At 32.2% G+C, this 23,389-nt stretch overlaps 1 protein-coding gene across 1 annotated transcript in view; it reads left to right on the top strand.

Annotated features, from left to right (window-relative positions):
- The window catches only part of LOC118179663 (beta-1,3-galactosyltransferase 5-like), a 48,316-nt gene extending 25,269 nt beyond the window's left edge, over nucleotides 1-23,047 (top strand). The window contains exon 2 of the mRNA XM_085807597.1: nucleotides 19,531-23,047. Within this exon, the coding sequence (XP_085663723.1) occupies nucleotides 19,531-20,605 (1,075 nt within the window). The 3' untranslated portion in view covers nucleotides 20,606-23,047. The remainder of the gene's footprint in view (nucleotides 1-19,530) is intronic.
- The last annotated feature ends 342 nt before the right edge of the window (nucleotides 23,048-23,389 follow it).

The following is a 23,389-nucleotide window of genomic DNA, read 5'->3' as shown; positions in this document are numbered from 1 at the left end:
ACAATTTGATGATTTACAATAAAATAAAATATATAGCTCTTCGCAGTTTCATGTTTTAATTTATAAAGTTTAATGTTAAATTTCCTAAAGATATGTCATTTTCATGATGTGATAGATCAAAAGGAATAATAAGATATAATTTTCCATATTTTAAGTAATCTATCATACATCCTGTTTCTTTGTTTCTGTTCTTCGTAATTTCTAGAAAAATTTCATAGGATTTATTCCATTCTTTATTAGAAACATCCATGTTATATTTTTCAGATGGTATAACCTTTCCATTTATGGTAACCTAGCATTCTTCCATATCTAAATGATCAAATATATTATTTTTTTTTATAATTTTCACTTCTGTCTAAATATTGTGGAATAACGAATAATGTTAAAACTTCATTAGATGTAGTGTTTATAGGATATGGTTCACTTTTAGCATTTCCAATTTTATATGACTTATGAATTGCATATTAATTCCAATAAATACCTGTAGATTTATCAGCTAATAGTAATTCTTTATATAATAATTCTGCTTTATTTTTAAATTGAACATGTACTAAAAATAGAGCTAAATCTTCAATTTCTATTTTATAATTAGGATTTGCAACATGTGTATAAATCATATTTCATTATTTTTTCTCTTTCAAATCCTATTTTTATTTGAAATCCTGTTATCACTTTTCTGAATAATTAAAAAGTCAAAGTTTTGATCTAAAAGTGCCCACATTGTAAAAAATTGACTGTCTTTTGTCATTTTCCATCTTTTATCAAATCCTTCGTTATAGTTTTTATTTTCTTCAACTTTTAATTTATTAGGTACCTCAGTTACAGGTGTTTGAGCTGTTATTGTTCCATCATCTTTAATGTTGTATTTTACTCTATTAGCGATATCCAAGTCTTGTAACTTGTTGAATGATACGAAAATAATTACTAGTATGTACAGTAATTTTTCCACATATTGTAAGTTTTTTACCAATAAATAAACCTAATCCACAATTTGCTGTAACATTATCTTTGTTTATTGGATTTCCATTATACTTTACAATTTTCCATTTTATTTGAATATAGAATTCAGTAAAATTCTAGCTTCTGTATTTTTGATAAGAAATTCATATTTACTAACTTTATTATAATATACATTTGTTCTTTCTAATTCCATCAAACGTTTACTCTCTATATCATCATCATAATGATAAAAATTATCTGTTAAATCATAAAACTTTTCCATTTATTAAGAATGAAAATACTTCGGATTATGGCTGAATTTTTTTTTGGTAGTTTTTAATTCTGTTCATTTCGATTTTGAGAGTATTTTATTCAATTTACTCCTAAGGTCATGAGATTTCCGAGGATCTTGGCAAAAAGGATCTTAGAAGTTCCTGAAGTTTGTTGATTATTTATAAAAGGTTTAATAGGGATGAAATCCTTTTATTTATCCAGCTGTTAAATTCATCAGGATAACCTAACCATTTAACAAATAGTTTATTTCCTTCCTTTTTATAATTTTTCAAGCTTATTATATATATATCATATTCTTTATCGTATTTTTACCATTTCTTTTTCATTAGCTAGTGCCGCCATCTAGTGTTAGCATTCAGAAGTAAAACCTTTTCGACTAGACAGTGAAGTTTTCGACGTAATCCGAAGGATTTCCATCCTGACAAATGATTGCAGATTATCCCCTCCTTTGATGATGAAACAAAAATTGGCCCACCAGGGGCACCTGGGGATTGTTTTAAATTAACTTGTAATGGAAGTTATGATATGGAAAAAAAAATTTTAAAAAATTGTAAAAGTCCTACAGACAGCGCAGGCGCAAAGTTATCCGGCGCCCCCCCTGCGAAATAGCTGAAGTCTTCCACCCTCCCCCCGACTTTTTAAAATTTTTGTATAGGAGAATGATGTTTTGAAGAAAGCCTTTGTTGAAATTTTATAACAATTTATCGAGAATAATTTATTTTTCTGCATTTCATATTTACATATTTTTCTGCATTTCATATTTACATATTTTTCTATAATTTCTTTTGCATTTTAGCTCTTGATAGATTTCATTCTCAGGGGCAAACAAAGCTAGGTTTGTAAGTCTTTCTTGCGATATACTTCACCGTAAACATGTCTTGAACAATTTTAATTTGGAGAATGATCTCTTGCTACTAGGAACACTAACAGGAATGCTAAGTTGTATTCTCAATATGATCTTCAAGTTCGGAAACACAAATAATTAGACATAATTAAGTTCGGAATATCGAATGCGTCACTCATACTGGCTGTAAAATGTCTTTCGAAGCTTCTATTTCGTCATAAAGGTCTGCGTTATTGTCACCACACTGTAACATTTTTTCTAATTTACTGCATTTTATTTTCAAATTTGCATTATCGATTTCTGATAAATTACCCAGGAAACTAAAATTATCTCAATGATTTTTCATTGCATCAAATCTTTCATTTAATGATGCCCAAGCAATATCCAAAATTCTAAAAAAGACATTTGCCCTAAACTTCTCTTCTAGAGATTAAGGGGATTCGTCAGAATGTTCGTAATCGAAGTGACATTTCTTTTTCTTTCGTCGAACTTCTTCAACAGTTTTAAACTGTGGCTCGCGATCCGTTTCTTCACTACGTTCTTTGGCTTTCTCGAGGATACTTTTGTAATTGATGTCACTTCTACATTCTTCAATGAATGTTTGAAATAGTGTAACACTCAAATCCTTTGCTTGCAATTGTTTAATGACAGGATTAATTATGTTAAGCAAATCGTGGCAAAGTATCAAGGAACAAATAAATTTATAATCCTTGATTTTGGCACACAGACTTCGCGCTTCATATTGCACTTCTTTTGAAAAGCATTCACCATTTCAGAAAAGAGCGTCATAGATTTCTCCTAGTTGATATCTTAAAGGTCGAATGGCTTCAATTTTGCTTTTCCATCGAGTGTTTAAGAGGGGCTTTAAGGTTTAAACAGAAAATGTTTTTTTAAAAGAACTGCCCATCGCTTAGGAGAAGAAAAAAATAAATTGTATAATTGTTAAATTGTTGAAAAAAAAAAAAAAAAAAAAACTGTATCTACATTCATTTTTGCTGCATCGTTAATCATTAAATCTAAGCTATGAGCGGCACCAGAAACATAAAACGCACGAAGATTTATTTTTAAGATATTATTTTAAAGACCTATTTTCTTTCCCTTTCATATTTGCGCCGTTGTCATATTTCTGGCCTTCCATAACATCAAAGGAAATGTTCCCCATTTTCAACATTTCCATTAAAGTCTCACATAGGCCGTTACCTGTAGAATCATCAACTTTAAGAAAGCCTAAGAACACTCCTTGATTTCTACCACTCCATCACTTCAGTAGTAGACAAAATGTATGACGACACTCATCTGTTCAGTTTTGCTAATATCGGGAGTGCAATCTAAAATTATAGAACAATACTTGGCTTTTCGAAGAGATAGTAAGATTTTCTCTTACAATATTGCCAATAATTGGCAACATTTCATTTTGACTATCTTTGCTTAGATAATGAACTGTTACTACCTTTTGGTCATAATACTCTCTCTACGCGAAATTCCATAACTAGATCGAACTTTGCAAACAAATCGACTAATTTTAAGTTTCCGTTGTCTGTTTGGTACAGCACATCAGATGAGCCTCGAAATGCTAATTTTGGCTGTCAAGCAATGTGTGATCTCAATCAGTCTTCCTAATACATTTAACCAATTTTTTCCCCTTTTTTTTCATTTTCGTACATCTCTTGTGTTTGGGAATCAATTGCTGTTTTATTTTTTAAATTTTTCGCAAGCTTTTCTCTTTTAAGAAACTTTTCATATGTGCTCAACTAGTCTCATGCCTTTTCTGGGCTTTAGATACATTTATCCAATCATTATAGCCTTTTAGAAGGCTACTACTGTCAATCGATGCAAATATCTTGCAAAAGAAGCAAAAAACAGAACTTGTATTTATGGAATATAATAGTCATGTACGAGGAACTAATTTTCCGTTTTTCTGTTGTAATATTGCATCACTAAATATAAGTCCATTATTACTTTTCGGATACATTAAACCTTTCCTTTAAATAGGCCCCATTTCAGACAAATCATTCTCACTTTGTCGCTGAGAGTTGGCCACATTACAGGATCATCAAAATCAGTATAAAGAAAGGAATTTTCATTTATGCTAGTCTCTTCCATAGAATTATCTGGATAATAAAGATTCATTTAATTCCATGCTTGAATTATCTTTTATCAGTCCTTTCAATAACTTCATCCAATGTAGCTGATGTTCTTTGGCTGGATGATGTCTGTTCTTTTGTTAACGATTCTCCTGCTGATTTAAATGTTCACATCATTTAAGTCTGCGTTTGCCTGCTTCTGAAGAGCAGCATCTTTCTTAGCTTTGCATTTACGATTTTGCGCAGCGGATGATTTCTTCTATGTTAACAAAATTTCACACTGAAATTAAAATTTAAAAATTCAATTCTAATTATTAAATATCTAATCTTTCTTTTATAATAAACCATAACATTTGTTAAATAAAGATTAAAAGTAAAAAAAATGAAGTTAATGAGGAACTAAAAAACAACCTTTATGATAATGTTTTCGTGCAATTGGTGAAGAATTATCATCTTTCTAATAAACGACAAGGAACAGTTTGACCTGTGATGGGTCAAACTTAAATGCCTGCCACGTGCTTCGTGTACAAAAGCCCCGGAAACTTCTCTCTTCCCAAACGCCAGCTAAGTCTTATCTCAACCCATTTATGCAACACCACGACAGCACCGAAAACAAAGCAAACAGATACCAGCTCACGGTGAACGTTAATGACATAACAATGCCCTTACAAATATCACCCATCACATTCAACAGTTTTACCTGAAGTTTTCGTTTTCCTTTATATAAGTATATATCTTTCTTTTTGATGACGCACTGTACTTATCTTTTATAACTGAACTATTGTGGACTTTTAATGTTGATTTCTGTTTATTAGTATTCTCAATCTTGTAAATGCTTCTCATGTTTTATTGTATTGTTGTTATTTGTTTTAATGTATCACCTGTAAACAGAAGCCAGATTTTTAAAGGCATTAAAGCCAAAATCGCCGATGTTTGGACATGCAATCCACAGACAATATCTAAAAATGGACTGTCCCCAATTAAGCTCCACTTTCCCTAAATTCTCACCAAGATGGAATCAACAGATGTTGTCGCGGACGGTTTGATTTCCCGGATGGAGAAATCTTAGCAACTAAATCTTAGCAACAGATAGAACCCCCCTTCCTCGTGGGATATTTTAAAGTTCAATTTTCAGTATAAATGCTATTCGTACATTTTGCAGAAATAGCCATTAAATATAGACCTAAAAATTAAATTCAACATCCGAAATGCCTTCTAGTTGGGCGGATTCAGATTTTCTCCAAAGACTGAGAGGGAGGGAGGAAAATGCGTACCAGGCCTGTAACCGGAAAATTTCAGAGGAGGAAATTGCAAAATTTTTGTTAATTTACAACTGATATGAATTCTACTGTGTGTGTGTGTGTGGGGGGGGGTAAACCCAAGCTTAAATGACCAATGTAGACAATTCTGTTTTTACTCGAGGAAATTAATTTTGAAATTTCAACTGTTAACGAGGAGGACAAGGTCTTCGGGGATCCGATACAGCATTCCCCCGCGGGGAACGGGGCGAAACCCCAGAAGCCAACTTAATACTAAAAATCTAATATTCTCAAAGTTTTATGAAAATAACTGAATGTAAAACTCAGTCCTTTACCTGAGGCACCTCTGCCTACGTCCCTGCCTTTCTATACAAACGCGTGCACGAACATACCAAGATGCTTAATTGGGGAGTATAGTCAGTACTGTGAAACGGACAGTTCAGCGACAGGAGACGGAGCGCGGAGCAGGCTCGCAGGCGGAGTGCGGATGAGCCAGCACCGCGGTGCAAATTCAGAGGCAAGCGGAGGCGCGAACCACGTGGTTTTCGTCCGCCATTTTGGAACACGTGGTCTTTCATCCTCCATCTTGAATGACACCCGCCATGCTTTAGTCGCCGCCATGTTGGATTATTTTTAATCTAATTTTCTTTCTAATTACTTATTAAATTAATTTTGACTCATATTCGAGTAACCGCCATTTTGAATCATGTGGTTTTATTTTTTGCTGGAGAACGCAGATTCAAAAATTACCAGCCAGGTCCGAACCCACGATGTCGGGATCGGCAGCCACACGCTTTAACCACTGAGCCACGGTTCCCTTAGCGACGAGGTATAAAAATGGGTACTTTCCGTAAGCTTAATTACATTACACATTTTTAGTATTAAATTTATTCTACCCAGAATTCCTTTTAATCAATACTTTTAACTTATCTGTTATATTTTACAAGTGTAATTACTAAAACACGCGTTTTTTATGTGTTATTTTATTCAATGTTAGATGCAATTTGTAACTTTTTTTGCTTTTAAAGTTAGCGATCTTCAACATACTCTGTATTTTAACTTATTTCATGCATTTTGATCATATAGATGACCTTTACTTTATTTTAGATGTTACATTTTTAGCTTCTTTTATACATTTTAACCTTTATAATATTCAATGTACTCTAATTTTTAACCAATTTATATTTTCACACTACATACATGAATGTTATTGGATTGTTTTCATACATTTTAATCTTCATAATTTCCAATATAGTCTTAATTTTAACACAATTCCTATATTTTCAGATCATATACCTGACTTTTATTTAATTTTTAGATGTAACGCAATTTATATAGTTAGTTTTAACGTTTTCTTTTTTTAGTTTCCAACATACTCTGAATAGTAACTAATTTTCCATACTTATAGACTATGTACATGACCTTTACTTAATTTTAAACTAATTTCATACGTTTTAACCTTCGTAATTTCAAACAGGCTCTTAATTTTAGCTTAATTCCTCCATTTTCTGATCATATATATGAGCCTTATTTAATTTTAGATGTAAATTTTAACTTCTTTTCTACTTTTGAATGTTTTTAGTTTCCAACATACTATGAATTTTTAACTTATTTATTTTCACACTATGTACATGACTTTCATACGTTTTTAACTAGTTTCATTCGTTTTAACCTTCATAATTTCAAATGTGTTCTTAATTTTAGCTTAATTCCTCTATTTTCTGACCATATATATGAGCTTTATTTAATTTCAGATGTTATTTTTAACTTGTTTCGTACATTTTGAACCTTCATAATTTTTAAAGTACTGTAATTTTAAACTTGTTTCATACATTTTAACCTTCGCAATTTTCAGTATACTCCTAGTTTTAACTTAATTCCTATATTTTCTGATCATATGCATGAACTTTATTTAATTTAAGAAGCAATTTTTAACTTGTTTCGTACATTTTAACCTTCGTAATTTTCAACGCACTTAAAGTTTTAATTTATTTTCACGTTATTTGCATGAATTGTATTTTTACTTTTAGATGTAATTTTCTAACATTTTTAGCATTTTTGTTTTCCTTGTACCCTTAATTTTAATGTATTTATCATATTTTTTGTTTATAATACATAATTATTTTACTTATTTTACCATTTCAACTAAATTTACGCGTTTAAACGTCTTAAATATAGAGATAGTTTACAATTAAGCATTTTATTTTATAACAGTTAACTACTATTCACATCCAATTCGTTGAATAACACTTGCTTAGTATATAGTATTTTATAGTACTATTTTAAATTGCCAGTCCTACAATTTATCCTTCTGTAGTAGTTTTACCATGAATAATGCTGCTATTTTATTTCATTATTAACTTCATTTGAATTTTCAGATTTTAACATTTACTGCGTATTCTGGTAGTTCCTTATATTTTAATACCTTTTATATTTGCACGCATGTTTTTAAACTCTTTAATGTTACCATTGTTTAGTTTTGTGTCTCAATTATCTTTAAGCTAACTTGATAGCTACCGAATTTTTGCAATGAAGTGCCAAATTTCATGTCCTCATCCAGAAGTCTTTCCCAATATTTTTAACATGTAATACCTTTTAGTTCAATATATTTTGCCAACTGCATGCACTCATGCTCTTATTTTTTAAATTTTGGGTGCCTTGAATATACTATTTTTTTTTTCTTACTACCCTTTCCTACGCTAGACAATTAGCAATATTTCTGCCTTCATAGGAAACTCTCTAAGAAAAAAGCCCTTATTTAGATTTTATATATAATGAAATAACTAAACACTAACGCTTTTAGGATTAGTCTTTTACTATGGGAAACTTACTAAATATTATTAAACTCATAAGTAGATCACATAATATTAATTCAAAATTTTATGAATGATATTTTAGTAATGCTTCAGACTGCATAAAAGTCAGCATTCACTATCTTAATACATGTATCATCAGTTATTTACATTAACCGATGTAATATCATCATTCGATACATGCATACATTTTTGTTTACTTTTTTTATTTTCAAGTTAATGTTCTTATTTTATTATACATGAATAATTAACTGTTCTAAGAAAATGCTCTGTATCTGACCATATTTATTTCACATTTAATAACTTTTCCCAGAATTCATCCTGAGCCATTTTCAATAAACTCATCATAGCTCTTTTTTATTTTTTCGAAAGCTTCGGTAATTTCTCTTTCGATATCGTACGCTTTAAGTAATTGCAAACAGTTGCTACGGAAATATGGGTATTATGCTATTGGTTCAGGTTCCCCATTTTCAAATTCACGACTCATTTTAACAGTAACAACTGCATACCATTTAAGACACCGATACGTTGCTATATTATCACTCAATTTTTCTACAAGTTGTGATTTTATGTACTCCAGAAACACATCTAGGTCTTGATCATTCCCTGTATTAGAGAAAATCGACTCAGTAGCGAACATATCCTTGAGACTTGTGATTTTAGCTCCCGAACGTACACTGACAGGATCAGAATTTCTTCGTTTTTCTATGGTTCGCGTTAGGCCATGCTCCACTCGAATATGATGTAAAAGATCGGTTTTTTCTTTTAAAAGCTCGTGAACATTGAGTACAATTTCTAAAAAAGCATCATCACTGGTGAAACTCTTTGAGCAACTACTGCATTTAAAAACAACTTCGTGTTTTTTCATATGTCTTCTTAAATCTCTTTGGCTTGTAAAAATTTCCGAACATTCAACACAATTTTTAAGATGGACTTTCCAAATGATCATGTTCACTAAATTTCTTAGGACATTTACTACATTTATAGCTCCTTTCATGAGATTTCAGGTGTCTATTCAAGTCACCCGTTTTCGGGAAAACTTGTAAACATATCGCACAAGTAAAATTTCGAAGATGAATCGTTTCATGAACTCTTAAGTTATCAACGCGAGTGAATCGCTTGGAACACATACTGCATTGGTAAGGTGTTGTTTCATCATGAATTTTCATATGCCTATTTAAATCGCTATGTCGAACGAATGACATTTCACATTCTGCACAATGAAAGGATTTCTCTTCCGAATGGATCTTTAGATGACGAGTCAAATTATGCTTTAGACCAAACACTTTATCACAAATAGGACATACCTGAGAGAAAAGAGCAGAAACTCATAATCAGTAAAATAACTTAGTACATATGTACATACACATATCTTATACACAAACCCATAACAAAAATGAAATTTATTAGAATATTCATAATGTGTATGCACTTCTTAGGCTGTAATGGCTGAATTCATCATAAATCTTAAACGTTACCACCATAAAATTTTCATCTTAAGTCATTTTTCACAAATTTAATTTCACTAAGTACATCATGTCCCAATAACATAAACATTATACGTGTAATATACCTTAAACATCTTAAAAATATATTTCATAAAACACAGTAAAACCTACCTTTTTAGGTATAAATGCATCAGTATTAGTATTATTGGAGATTGAAGAAACTGAAGTATTAGCCATTTTAAACATAAAAATGGAAGCAAGCAACCAGCGCACAATCGTAAAACTAGTTTACAAGGTACTGTAATATTGATTTTGGAAGATACGAATTATATTTGCTATAACTACGGATCTTGAAATCCCTTAAATCACCAATCAGACAATATGGATCAAAAATCAATATTGTTTAAACAATCAAATGCTTTCCATTTACTAATACATATGGAACATTCTAGAACATTCATTATCATGTGATTTCATCCTTCTGTAATTAGCTTATCAGATCTATTTCGATAACATCATGTTTTCTGGATGACGCCAATCACCTTAGCAAAATTACTCTTAAGGTTAAACAAGCAGACTGCTTACTAAGATAATAAGCGCATAATTAGGCAAGGAATGATCTTTCATTTAGAATTAAACATATGCATGTTATTAATCGCTAAGAACTCAAATGAACGTTTAACAAGTTTAACGCTTTTTATAGCTTTAAACACTTTTTCAAAATAGAAAAGCACTCCAAAATGTTTATACAAAATCACATTATCCCCATATAGTTTTCAAAAGTTTAACCGAATTCCTATTAGTAGGCTTATCAACAACAAATTGTTTTAACCAATGAGGAAAGGAATTTTAATGTTTTCCTAAATTTACCACATTTACCCAGTTCCCTAATTTATAAAATAAGCAACAATGAAAATAATAAGAGTTGAAACATCACTATTTTAGAATTTAAGGAGGAGATATACAATAATGAGAGCGAAAATATTCTGAATTTCTTGCAAGATTTTTATGATTTCATACCAAACATTTCACTATTTCATAGATTCTCAGAATATATTCCATTTGTTTTTCAAAGAATATATACCATTTCGCATTAATTAGGTAATGCCATGCGAGTTTAACTGCAGGTGTTTACTGAATGATACTAAAACTTTCAAAGAAAAAGTCAAATATTTTATCATCTTTCATGAAAATTTGTCAATAATAACGGCATGTCATATATCAGTTGTATAGGCTGCTTCTTTACGAAAGACAAACTAAATGCAGATTCTGACAAATTGGGAAATAATAGGTAGCAGCGCTAGGAATGCATTTTTTTCTACATATATCAACCATTCAACTTACTTTCTTTGTTTTCAGCATTCATCTTTACTACCTATATTTCTGTCACTGAACTTGATTTAGTATTAAACTATTATTTTAATTCTTAGGTATGCGTACATGGAATTAGTTTCATTAGTTAAAAAGATTATTAGTAAGTAAGATACTTGCAATGGTATATTGCTAAAAATATATAAGCATGCAGGAAAAGAATTGTTTTAAAGGACATAAATTATATCTTAATAGACAAATCAACATAATCAACAAACCAATCAATAATATAATTTGCTATTTCAGAATTATCAGCAACAATACATTTTCTTATCTTTCTTTTTAATTTTTCAAAGCTACAAAACAGAAAATAAATCCATGACTGTTTCAAAATTTAAATACTCAAAAAATAAAAGAACAAAATATGATTTTAATAATGAATATTTATAATAAATAATAATGTTTAACATTTATTAGAACTATTAAAATAAACTATCACTAACAGCAACACATGCATCGCAACCATTTGATATGCAAGTTAAGGGATGTTCCTTGGTCTGCAGGTTTTCCCGATCTCAGTATCTGAGACTGAGCATTCGCAATAATAAAACAGCGACTTAACGTCGCCACTGAAGATAGTAGATCACTTCGGAGACGATTCGAAACCTGAACTGTGGGAGATGAATATCCACTTTCGTCTTTGGGTTTTCTGGTAACACAAATAGCATTTCTTTCCAGACGAATTCAATCTTTAAGTTAACTGTGACTAATCTTTAAGTTAACTGCGACATGTTTATTCAAAATTGAATACACTTCCCTATGTTACCCTGTATATATACTTCGTTTATTTGTGTTGTTATTATTACTGTTTTACGTTTCTGTTTTCCAATTTCCTTTCTTAAATTATTTCAGAATTCAGAAGTAAATGGTGGGTATGGGTGATATGTGGTGTGGTGGTGGTGGTGTATTTAATTATGGCAAAGCACACTAGGGCTATCTGCCTATGGGGAGGGATGCCTTCGTGGAGGACTTTCTAAGGGAAACTGGCTCGTATACCGTTACACATGAGGAAAACCACGAAAACACCCATGCAGCCAGCCCGTTCGCGAGATTCGAACCTCGGACCGAACTACCAGTGTTCAGCGACTTTACCGCTCGGCCGTTGGTGGGCGGTGATATGCGGAATACGCAAATGCTCAAGGATATGAACAACATGGCTACCATCGCAAAGGACGATCACTGTGAATTTCGCTTGAAATTTTCAAACGGGAAAAGAGAGAGCAGTAATGTGAAAACTTTCTGACAATCACTGTTAGCTTCTTACCGTTTTGTTAAGAAAAGAACGATCTGTGAATTTAGTATAAAAGGACTCTTAATGGACTAGAAAAATAAATGATTTGTTAGTGGTCCAGGCTCTGGAGCCAAAGAATGCCATAACGAATTACCTTACAAGCAATGGAACAGACTCCTATCTTACTACTGATGAGTTTGACACCCTTCATTCACTACAACGCAGGTAGCATTATTCAAAGTGTTTCATTCATAGGCTTTTAGTATTTTTTGCTAGTATAAACCTAAGGGGAGGGATAACCTAAGTTATCCCTAACTTAGGTTACTACCTAAGTACAAACTCCTAACAGACTTGGAGTGCTTAATTGCTTCGTTTGAGAAGATGTGCAAAGTCTTAAGAAGGTTCAATATACTTTTTTATCAAAACAGAACAGGAACATAAATGCAAGACTCGTGCTCACAAATCAGCCAACCACTTGTCGCGATGTAATTTAAAGTAACAGTAAATTCAAATTTAAAACTTAGTAGCCACAAGCTGCACAATTTATTTAAAGCGAAGCTGGATCAAAACATTCTCACTGTGTAACAATTAAATGTCAGCAACCATAATGCAAATCCGAATAATAGAATCTTATCTGATCTAGCAAAACCTAGTAACGGGGCCTGGAGAGGAAAAAGCACACTCTGCCTTGCAATCCGAAAATCACACCTTAAATACTATGGAACTAAATTTGAATTCTGGTAGGGAAATGGAAAGAGCAGTGACAGTAAAGATCTAAATCATTAAATAACTGTTTATTCAAAAATAATAACAACCTTAAGTTTTCTCCTTCAGAATTTAAGTAAACGCTACGAAACCTTTTTCCAAATTCTAAATCCAAACAAGAGACAACCTTTTACAAGTAAGAAATTACTAATCCTAAACTGCAATTACATTTACAAACGACATACTAGTTCTGTTTGGATCATAATTATACTTACAAATTAACACTGAATTATTTAGATTATAACAAAGGACTGAACAGCTATTTGCCTAAGAGGAAGAATGCCTTTGTGGAATACTTTTTATAAGTTCCTTGCTTCCATGTTACACATGAAAAAAACCACAAAACTCTCATACAATCAATCCATTTACTGGGATTTGAAACTGGGTTGAACTAACAACACTCCTCAGTTTTACCAATTGCCTATTGTGAACCATTTCCATTGCAGGAAAATATTGCTAATACACATTAAATATGGATCCCACCAGTCACTGAGAAGTTATGACCACTGAACACCGGTAGTTCAACCCAGGTTTGAACACACTCAAATGATCTAGCTGCATAGTTGTTTTTCTCCATGTGTAACATGAATATGAGCTAGTGTCCCTTAGAAAGTTCTCCACAAAGGTATCCCTGTCCTTAGGCATGTAGCCCTTATGTACTTGTGCCATATTAAAATAACCTAACCTTAAATTTGAATGCGGTTTTCACAGTTATGGTAAATCACACATTTTAAGGTATTTTTTAAAAATTTCTTGAACTATAGAGAAAATTGCTCATTATCTGTAATATGTGTTATTGATCGTTTCGTATTCCTAGACATCCATACCCTGTAAGGTCATTAGGCCTTTAACTGTAATAACTCGTTTGCATCATGAGAGCGAAACATTATATCTATTGCAACGATTCATCCACTACCACTTGTCTTTCTATATTCTCCTTTTTCTATATAACACACTTCTAAGTTTTTGTGCTTTTGTTCTTAGCATATACACAGTCATCTGTTTTCAGGTAAGGAAACATCTAAAAATATTATAAACTTGCTATTAAAATTCTAAAAACAAAAAGAAGAAAGAGGTGCATGATGTCTTTAAAGCAAGCCACATTACAGTCTATGCATGCAGAAGGCTAAATATGAGATTTTGCCGAAAACAATCAAAACTGCACTATGCTGTCCACCACTAGGCTAAAACATTAAAATTCCCATTGGAGGGATCATTATCTGCAGTCATGCTACTGAAAAACCATATGGGAGAATGCTATACATATGCCTGGGTTGAACAATAAATATTTTTTGGTGACATCATGGGTTGCCACGTAAATGCTTCTTGACGACATGGTGCGTTGCTTCATCAATATATTCTCATGGCTTATGGGTGGAGTTGTACGAAAAAAAAATCAACTGGCAAAATATTAGGTACTGTTCTATTATCGGGACCGGATTAACAAATGCATGCATGTACACATATATGCGTAAGAGTGTATACACATACATTCGTACTTACGTATATGAAGACATACATCCATATGTACATTTCTGAATTTGATCCTGATAAAGGAACAGTGCCAAATATTATACAGAAATAGAAAAATTACGTGTATAATAGACAATACAGTGGCTGTTAAAATAACGCCCTTATCAACCAGTTAAATATCCTTTAACTACTTTAACACAGCCTCTTCCTGCTCAAACATTTATAGATTTAGAAATTTCCTGTGAGGAGACATCAGTAAATTTATAAGTCCAAATGTAATGTAGAGTTTTATGAAATTAACTAAAACATACGTAATACAGAGTAATGACACATTTCTATATTTTAAAAAGAAATTAAAAGACATTCATAATTGGAGGACATCAAAATCAAAACATACTGATATGGCAACGAAATGAACTGAAATATAAACAGAACCTTAGTTTTAAAAATGTTACGATACTTCTTTAGTATTGCAGCTTCCATTTTTTTTAAACATCAAGCTGGCATCAGAATTATTGCCAACTTCATGTCTCATGTACACTTTGTTACTGCCCTGCTTCCTCAATTGCTTTTAATATGGCATAAGAAGCATTCCAAGGTCTCAAAGATTTTTGCTACATTAGTTCTGCAAAGTAAGATTCATGATGATAGTGAAACGCGCCTCTTCGATTTTTAGTCCATCACTTAGCTAAGCTATACAGTCTTTCTATATTTTATGTATGAGCAGCTGTTGTTAGATCAAGAAAATTAAATTTATTGTTCACAGAAAAATATCTGTAAGCTGGTATTTACCAGTTCTTGTCTTTTATATTCTCACCAGAAGTTTGAATAAATTGTCACTCCCTCTTGTAGATGGTCGACAACTTTTGGCATGAGTGTGGATGGCTCTCTACTTCGAAACTGAGCGAGAAAGAATTTTTCAGTTTTTTGGCATAACTTGTCATTTATACAGCATTATGAAAGAATCATGCCAGTTTTGGTTTTTTGCTGTATGAACAGATTTTCTGCTATGTTCAAAATTTTTTCAGGGCCACCTATTCACATATTTGGTTGGCGGATCATATGCAGAGAATACATCTCTCTCGTAAAAATGTTTCAGTGAAGAGTCACATTTTTGTAGTGTTTCTTTCACTTTATGCTGTTACAAACAGTATTCTGAAACCACTAAACCAGCTGTTAAAACATAAACTTTTCTTTTATTAGCAAATTTTCAAGCTGCACCCCTAAATGCTTTCACTGATGTGAAATTTTATTGAATGTCCATTTTTGCATATTCGAATGTGATGTAAAATATGTACATTTCTTGAAAGAAAGATATAGCAAGCATCTTCCTCACTTCTCAGTAAATTAAGAATTTTAAGATTAAAATATAAATAAAATTCATTAACATGTAGAATACTGGGAGCTCTTCTTGTGATGAGAGAATTCTGAGTGATTATGAATTGTTAACATTTGCATGGGAAGAAAATATGATCACATGGTCTGCTCGAAGGTCTTATCATTATAAGCAAACTGAAAATCATCATTATTGGGGCTGCCAGATGTTTCAGAATAGTTTACATTGTCGATTCATCAAAAATCTTGACAACTTTAAAAAACAGTATCCATAATAATAAGGAAGAAAGAATATCACATCCTTACAAAAGCTTGGTTTAATTTATTTGATTATAGCACATAAGGGCTATCAAGCTAAAACGATGGATGTCTTTGTGAAGGACTTTCTGGGGGAAACTGGCTCGTATCTACACTAGAAAAGCCTGGAATCTATCTTTGAAATCATTTTTAAGCCTTAAATTGATATAAGCTTTCTATGAAAATACCTTGGCAGCTTCACAACGGCTCATTCATATTAAAATTTGAGTGTATTTCACAGGATAAAAATTTGTTATTTAAATTTAGTGTGGGTGCAATATATTTTTCAAAACTATTCAAAACAAACTTATATACGCATTAAAAATTCTGAACATGCAAAAACTAAAAAAAAAAAAAAAAATATCTTCCAGTAGGTCTTTTGTTTAAATATACTACATGATACTTTTTCCATCCAAAGATCATGTAAATAATTTATATTTAAACAGATTCCTTTCAGATATACAATAAAATAATACAAGTTGTCACATTTATTACAAAATGTTCGTAATTTTAAATTAATTAATTATTCATTTGAATAATATATAGAGAAATAAATATTAATTATTTTTCTAATACAATGATGAAATTAAAGCACAAAACATTAATTATTAGATGAAATGTATTGGAAATATTAACAGAATGAATTTAAAACTGAAATCTCATATGTTTCTCAGCGATTTAAAATAAACATAAGAGTATACTGAAAAGCTATACATGTTAAAATGTTAATATTTGGTATGTATTTAGTTAGCATCTGTAGTATTTTCAGAAAAATTTTCTCTGGTTCTGAAATTCATGTTGCACAGGCATGTTTCAATTTATGCGCAGAAATTTACTGAGCGTAAGGGGCGTATCTTTGATGTGACATCATCTCACACGTAGTTTGGATGTCACGTGACCTCCCTGCGCGTTTGGGGATTTAGCGCTGACCGATTCAAAATGGAGGACGACGATCACGTGATCCAACAGGGCGGGAAGAGGGTGAGTCATTCAAGATGGAGGATGAAAGACCACGTGTTCCAAAATGGCGGACGAAAACCACGTGGTTCGCGCCTCCGCTTGCACCGCCTTTGAATTTGCACCGCGGTGCTGGCTCATCCGCACTCCGCCTGCGAGCTTGCTCCGCCTCCTGTCGCTGAACTGTCCGTTTCACACTACTCTAGTCATTAAATAAATTGTATTAACATCGGGAATTTGGACATAATATACCCCTGCAAATAACCTACGCAGATTATAAACCCCTGCAACCCCTTTCCCCACGAAACAAAATATAAATCTTATACACGACTTTGAATTTCCGTCCATGCAAATCTTCCCACCGCCCTCCAACTCCCGCGAGGAAAATGAAAAATTGGGGCATGTGTTCATTCTTATATATGGCAAAATGACAAATTTGCCCTCATAGAAAGGGCTCATCCGTTCCCCCTTCCCATCCTCAGAGAAATTGCCAAGAAAAAAAGAAGTATTTCACTGTATACATTTTAAATAAAAATTTAATAAAATCGATTATATAAAAATAAACAGAAATTATATTAAATAAAATAAGTACGTACTTAATCAAATGGATTTTTCTTTTCTAATAGTAGTAAGTCTTTTGTGCTTTGAAAATTTTCTTCGTCAACCATTCAATAAATAAGAAGAAGAAATGTGTAGAGGATACATAACAAGTGGATTTCTAGACACATGGAAAAGGACCATTATATGGTACTTGGTCCGCAGAAAAATTATTCCGAGCAGTGCAGAACGTCTGCGTGTGTAGTCGGTGTAAGTACGGTATTTACTACTTTTAAAGTTCTCACAGCGGGAATTCCCACGGCTTTTGAAACTCAAACCACTTTGCGTGATACTGTACGTAACGATTGATGGATGGGCGGCAGATGGAAGCGCCCATAGTCCCTGTCCTGTGTATTATTTAAGGTACATTTATTTTTCTTCCCTAGTAAATGTAAATTCTTTTGTATTAAACAAAGGTCAGTGTCGGTCGGCTGGTCGGCGCCCCTCTCTTAGTCGGCGCCCGCCTGCAAAGAAGGCCTTGCAGGCCCGCTTCCGCCGGCCCAAGGATGTTAGTACAAAAATATATATTTTGAGTGAAATGACAACTAATTATCAAAAGGGGACGCATAGATTTAAATAAATATAATATTGATTATAGCTTTTTAAATTTTGTTAATGAAACAGCAGAGAAAATACAAGCATTAAATAAAAGCATTAGAAAAGAAATGGATAATGATTGACATTCAAATGATGGTGACGAATTTAATGCAAACAATAAAATTATAACGAATGTAGCTAAACCAATTAATGAAATGGATGCTGTTAATAAAAAATATGTAGATAAAGTCATATTTGTTTCAAGCTAAAATAAATTAGATAACCTTCATAATGTAATATTTAGAAAAGTAATTTTTTAGTAATTTTTTAAAATTACAGATAAATTTTGAAACATCAAAAGATAATACAATGACGGAGCCTAAAAATGTGAAATAGAATCTATGTCAGGAGGTAGATACTTACATTCTTATACTTGTTCAACTGTTTTAAAAGATAAAAAAGATGAAAAATTAAAAATACATATAGATAATATAATACCTGTTAATAGAGAACTTAAAAATAACTTTTTAAAAGTAGAAATTATGTAAAAGACCTTTAACTCAAAGGCCTTAACCGAAAAGCCTCTAAAAATGATTCTAAATAAAAAGATATGGAAGAATTCAATAAGCTCAGATCTTATCCAAAAACGCTAAAATTAAAATTTAAAGCCGAAAAGCTGTCACATCAGTATTTTCGTGGAAATTTATATATTTTATGAAAATATTGAATTTTGAAAAATGAAGAAAATTTATGTATTTTTATGAAAATATTGAATTTTGAAAAGTGTTGAAAATTTATATATTTTTGTGAAAATTTGAGAGATTTTTCATAAAAGTATTGAATTTTGAAGACAATGAAAATTTATATATTTTCGTGAAGATATGAGAGAGTTTCATAAAAATATTGAATTTTCAAAATGATGAAAATTTATATATTTTCGAAAAAAATTTAAGAATTCTTAAAGGGGGATGAAAGGGAAGGACTGATCGGGTACAATTCTCGGAAGAAGTGTTCCAGATCAGTCCTCTTCACACTTAACAAATGCAAAAGATAACAAGGTAACTGTAGCTTATACAGTAATTAGCCAAACCAAAGATTTTTTTCAACAATTTATTCTTTGATCAGCTCATCTCTAATTCACATGTTAACTAAAAACAGAAAATAGTAACAATAAAAAATTTAGAGCTTACAAAAATAACTTGAAATAATTAAGTAAATGCATAAAATGATAATAATTAAAACTTAATTATGGATTTTCATGTATGCTTTACTTTTTTTTCCCCTAGGTTCAGGCTCTGGTTCGAGCTATATCATTGGAGAAAGACTGTGCTGATATACCTTTGCTCCGTATTAATTTTAGCTGGATTCTACTTACTTATGAGATTTACAGAGATTGAGAGCAAAACACTTAAGGATGAATTGCCTAATACAGAAATGTGGACTTACCCGTATTATGCATACAAGCAAGCTATACTGCAACACGAGTACCAGCCAACGAAGAAATACGTGAAAATCACAAACTCATTTCGTTTGCTTATAAATGAACCACACTTTTGCTTAGAGAGACAATATATGTATCTTATAAGTGTCAGTTCATCGGCAGCTAACACGGAGCGGAGGACAGCAATTCGTAATACTTGGGGCAACCAAACGCTTTTGAATCAAACTAAAGGTGGTATAATCTTCCTATTAGGGAAAGTTAATGATGATAGGAGATTACAGATGCAAATCTACGAAGAAAGTATGCGCCATAGGGATATCATACAAGGTAATTTTGCTGATGCTTACAGGAATTTGACTTTGAAATCTGTTATGGCGTTAAAGTGGTTCTCTTCTTACTGTCCCCGAGTGCGTTTCTTAATGAAAACTGACGATGATATATATGTAAATGCAAATAAACTCTCCCACTTTCTCTACAAGAATCAGAACAAAAAGCGTTGGATAGTAGGATGTGTGAAAACGCATGCTCGTTTACCATTTCAGATGAAGAAAAATGTTCGCATTTCCTCTTTTAATCTTCCAGCGGCACATCCAACATTTGTGGCTGGCGCAGGGTATATCATTTCCAGTGATATAGTAGAAGAGCTTCACGAGGCCTCAGAAAAGCTTACTGTACTGCCTGTAGAGGATGTTTTCATTACCGGACACTGTTCTAAAACAATAGGTGTGAAACCAGAGCATGATTTCAGATTTAGCTGTGGAGAAGCAGTTCAGGATTATTGCCACTTATTTTCAAATAAGTTTACAGGACACCGAGTATCTGCTCAACAGCAAGTAGAGATATGGAAATACGCAAATAATCCAAGGATGTGTAAGAAAAAGCTGTATAATAAAACAGGGAGCTTTAAAGAAAATTTCTGAAAATAGATGTATTTCGAAATAATTCGTAAGAAATCATTTTATTGCTAAGAACATGCGTATCGCATAAAGAATTAACACATTAACCTTTCGGCACTCAGAACACTTGCAACCGTTGTGGATCGATTCAGCTAGTCTTTAGTAAGTGCCCCAAAGAAGACCGTAACAAATTTGTAAGCAGTTTCGGCAGATTACGAGGTGGTTGGTGAGCTCTGAGCTGGTGTTCTATGATATTCCATATCTGCTAAATAGGCTTTATAACCAACCAGTTAGGAGACCGATACAGAACTGAAATTCATCAGTATGTTCCTCAAAACCAAGCAGTGCAGCTCCGACATTTTAACGAGGAGTATTTCTCTGGTAGGAGAGTTCTTATTCGGTGGAGAACACAGATGACAAGAAAAGGTGTAACTGGTCAGCAATGATGCTCATGTAGTCTGGAGATGTCGCGATTTACACTGGTGTTTCAACATTTAGAGAATTTATCCAGTATAGTAGATAATCTCTAAAACTGATGAATAAATTTTAAGCAAATTTGGCACGTATACATGTTGATATAATGCAAAAACAGCAATCACAGTACTCAATCATGATCTTGAGTAAGGATTCTCGGCCCAAGAAGATCTAAGCCAGACGTTGCAAGGTTCGAATAAAAAGCGACTAATAGGTGTGCTTGATCAGCCATACAGCTCTCACAATGCGACTTCATATAGGAAAAGAGGCATTTTATGAGTCCTCGTGACAGTTCTACTCCTGCAGCAAAGATATTTTCAAGTCCTGTAGTATTTTGGGAGAGAGAATGCGGTGATGAGCCTTATGCAGTATTTTACGTGTGTATCATGAGTGCTATATGGCATATTGTTTTCATTAAAAGATTTCATTCAAATCTGCCCATCAGTCCTGAATCAGCCAAATGCGAGAAATTTTAAATTTTGAACAGCAGAATATTATGCAACAATCTCTGATCCCGGGATGCCTAGAACATTGTTCTCTAAAGCAAAATGCCTCAAACACTGGCTTAGTTACGGCCCACCTATTCCTCTGGAGGGGGAAGTACCCTGACACGGCTATCAAGGGGGTGTAAAAAAAATCATGATTTATTTAGAATTTTGAATTCTATTTTATTAAGCACAATCGTTAATGTGTAAACACTGGCTTTCCAAAATTAAGTATAATAACATAATCAAATGTTCCCCCGTTGTTGCCTTTATTAAAATTATATTTTATTAGGCAGTTAGACAACGTATAATTTAATTGATTTTTAATAAAAGGAAATTGAATGTTTATAGTGTATTTAAAATAAATACTTTGAAAAGAATACCATAATTTAATTTTCTTATGGGTTATTTCCATAGGATGAACAAATCTAAATAAATTTTGGTCTATATATATAACCCCGCGATATTTAGGTATCAGTAACAATGTTCGTTTTTAGGTATTATTAACAATGCTCGTTCAACAGCAAGAATATGATATGCTTTATATATATATCAATGTTATGTTGATAGTTTAAAACTGCAATGGGCTTCAAGTACCACTTCCATTTGTCCAATTTTACCCCAAAATCTAACCAACTCTTTATAAGAAATTGCTACACACGCAGACAGATAGGATTATTGTAAAAACAGTAAAAACGTGCTGCAAGGATCCTAATTATTTACTGAAAAATTACTATTGAATTTTTGGACCGAAAACATTACCTCTCTTTCCTACGCATATGTAGGAGGGCGGCAGGTTGAAAATAGAAACTGTGAAATAAATGATAAAATTCTTTTTGAAAGTCAAAATTTGGTGCAATGCCGTAAAGAGCTAAAACTCTGCATGATTTTTACAAAAGACTTTTCTTTCATTTGGCATTTCAGATTTCATCATCGCTTTTTACTGGAAATGAGCTATACACACACGCATCTATATCCATATCTATATCTCTATATATCTCGTATGTATATACATCAGTATCTATAATAACATAAGCATGCTACCATACATTTTTGGATTCTAATTTTTAGCACCTTCTTTTATTTTGTGGCAATTTGATTTTTAATGTTTTTCAATGAAAGTTACTTTCAATTGATTTTTATTCACTATGTATCTTTTTTCTTTCTTCTTTCTGGCTGTATGGGAAAAGCTTTTAAGCTTTTAGTTTACTCAAACAGGGTAAAGTGCTTTACATCGCTTCATTTTCAAATTAACTTCTAATCATAACTGTTAATTCTTCTAAGCTTTATTAAGGTGCCAAGTTTCCTTTATCTTGTGTTAAAAGAGGGATGGTAATTTCTCCTATCATGTTTTTCCACATTTTTTTTCCGGTATTTTCAAATTTCAGTCACGATTTTACCATACTAAGGTTTTCTTGCTAACATTCATTCTTTGATTTTAATTTTTTACCTCCTGCTAATAACTATTTTCTTATTTTATTAAAGGATTTCGTTATATTTTAAAAGCAATAAATTTTTTTCTTGAGCTACTTATGTTTATAACTTAATTTTTTTTACTATTAGTTAATGTCTTAGAGGTTTAGAATAAATTTATTTTGAATTAACAGAAATTAAAATAAAATTTCACTTTATAAAAAAATGAGACGCAAAGAATTGAAGTCTGCTTTTCCTACGAAAAGGGAAAGTTTGAATCCTGGTTAAGAGTTGAACATTTATAATTTGCATGTACAAATATTTTTCCCTCTCTTAATCGTCGGAGGATTGCTTTTTAACCATTGGTCGGAAATGACTAAAGCCATTGTTTAATTTGATGTCTTATGGTCGATAACGTTGGCTAGGCTGCACCGCA

This window comes from Stegodyphus dumicola, chromosome X1, assembly GCF_044657685.1.
Source record: "Stegodyphus dumicola isolate Sdum_Otavi_A_Nest chromosome X1, ASM4465768v1".
NCBI lineage: Eukaryota > Metazoa > Arthropoda > Arachnida > Araneae > Eresidae > Stegodyphus > Stegodyphus dumicola.
This window is presented reverse-complemented; position numbering and strand designations above follow the sequence as displayed.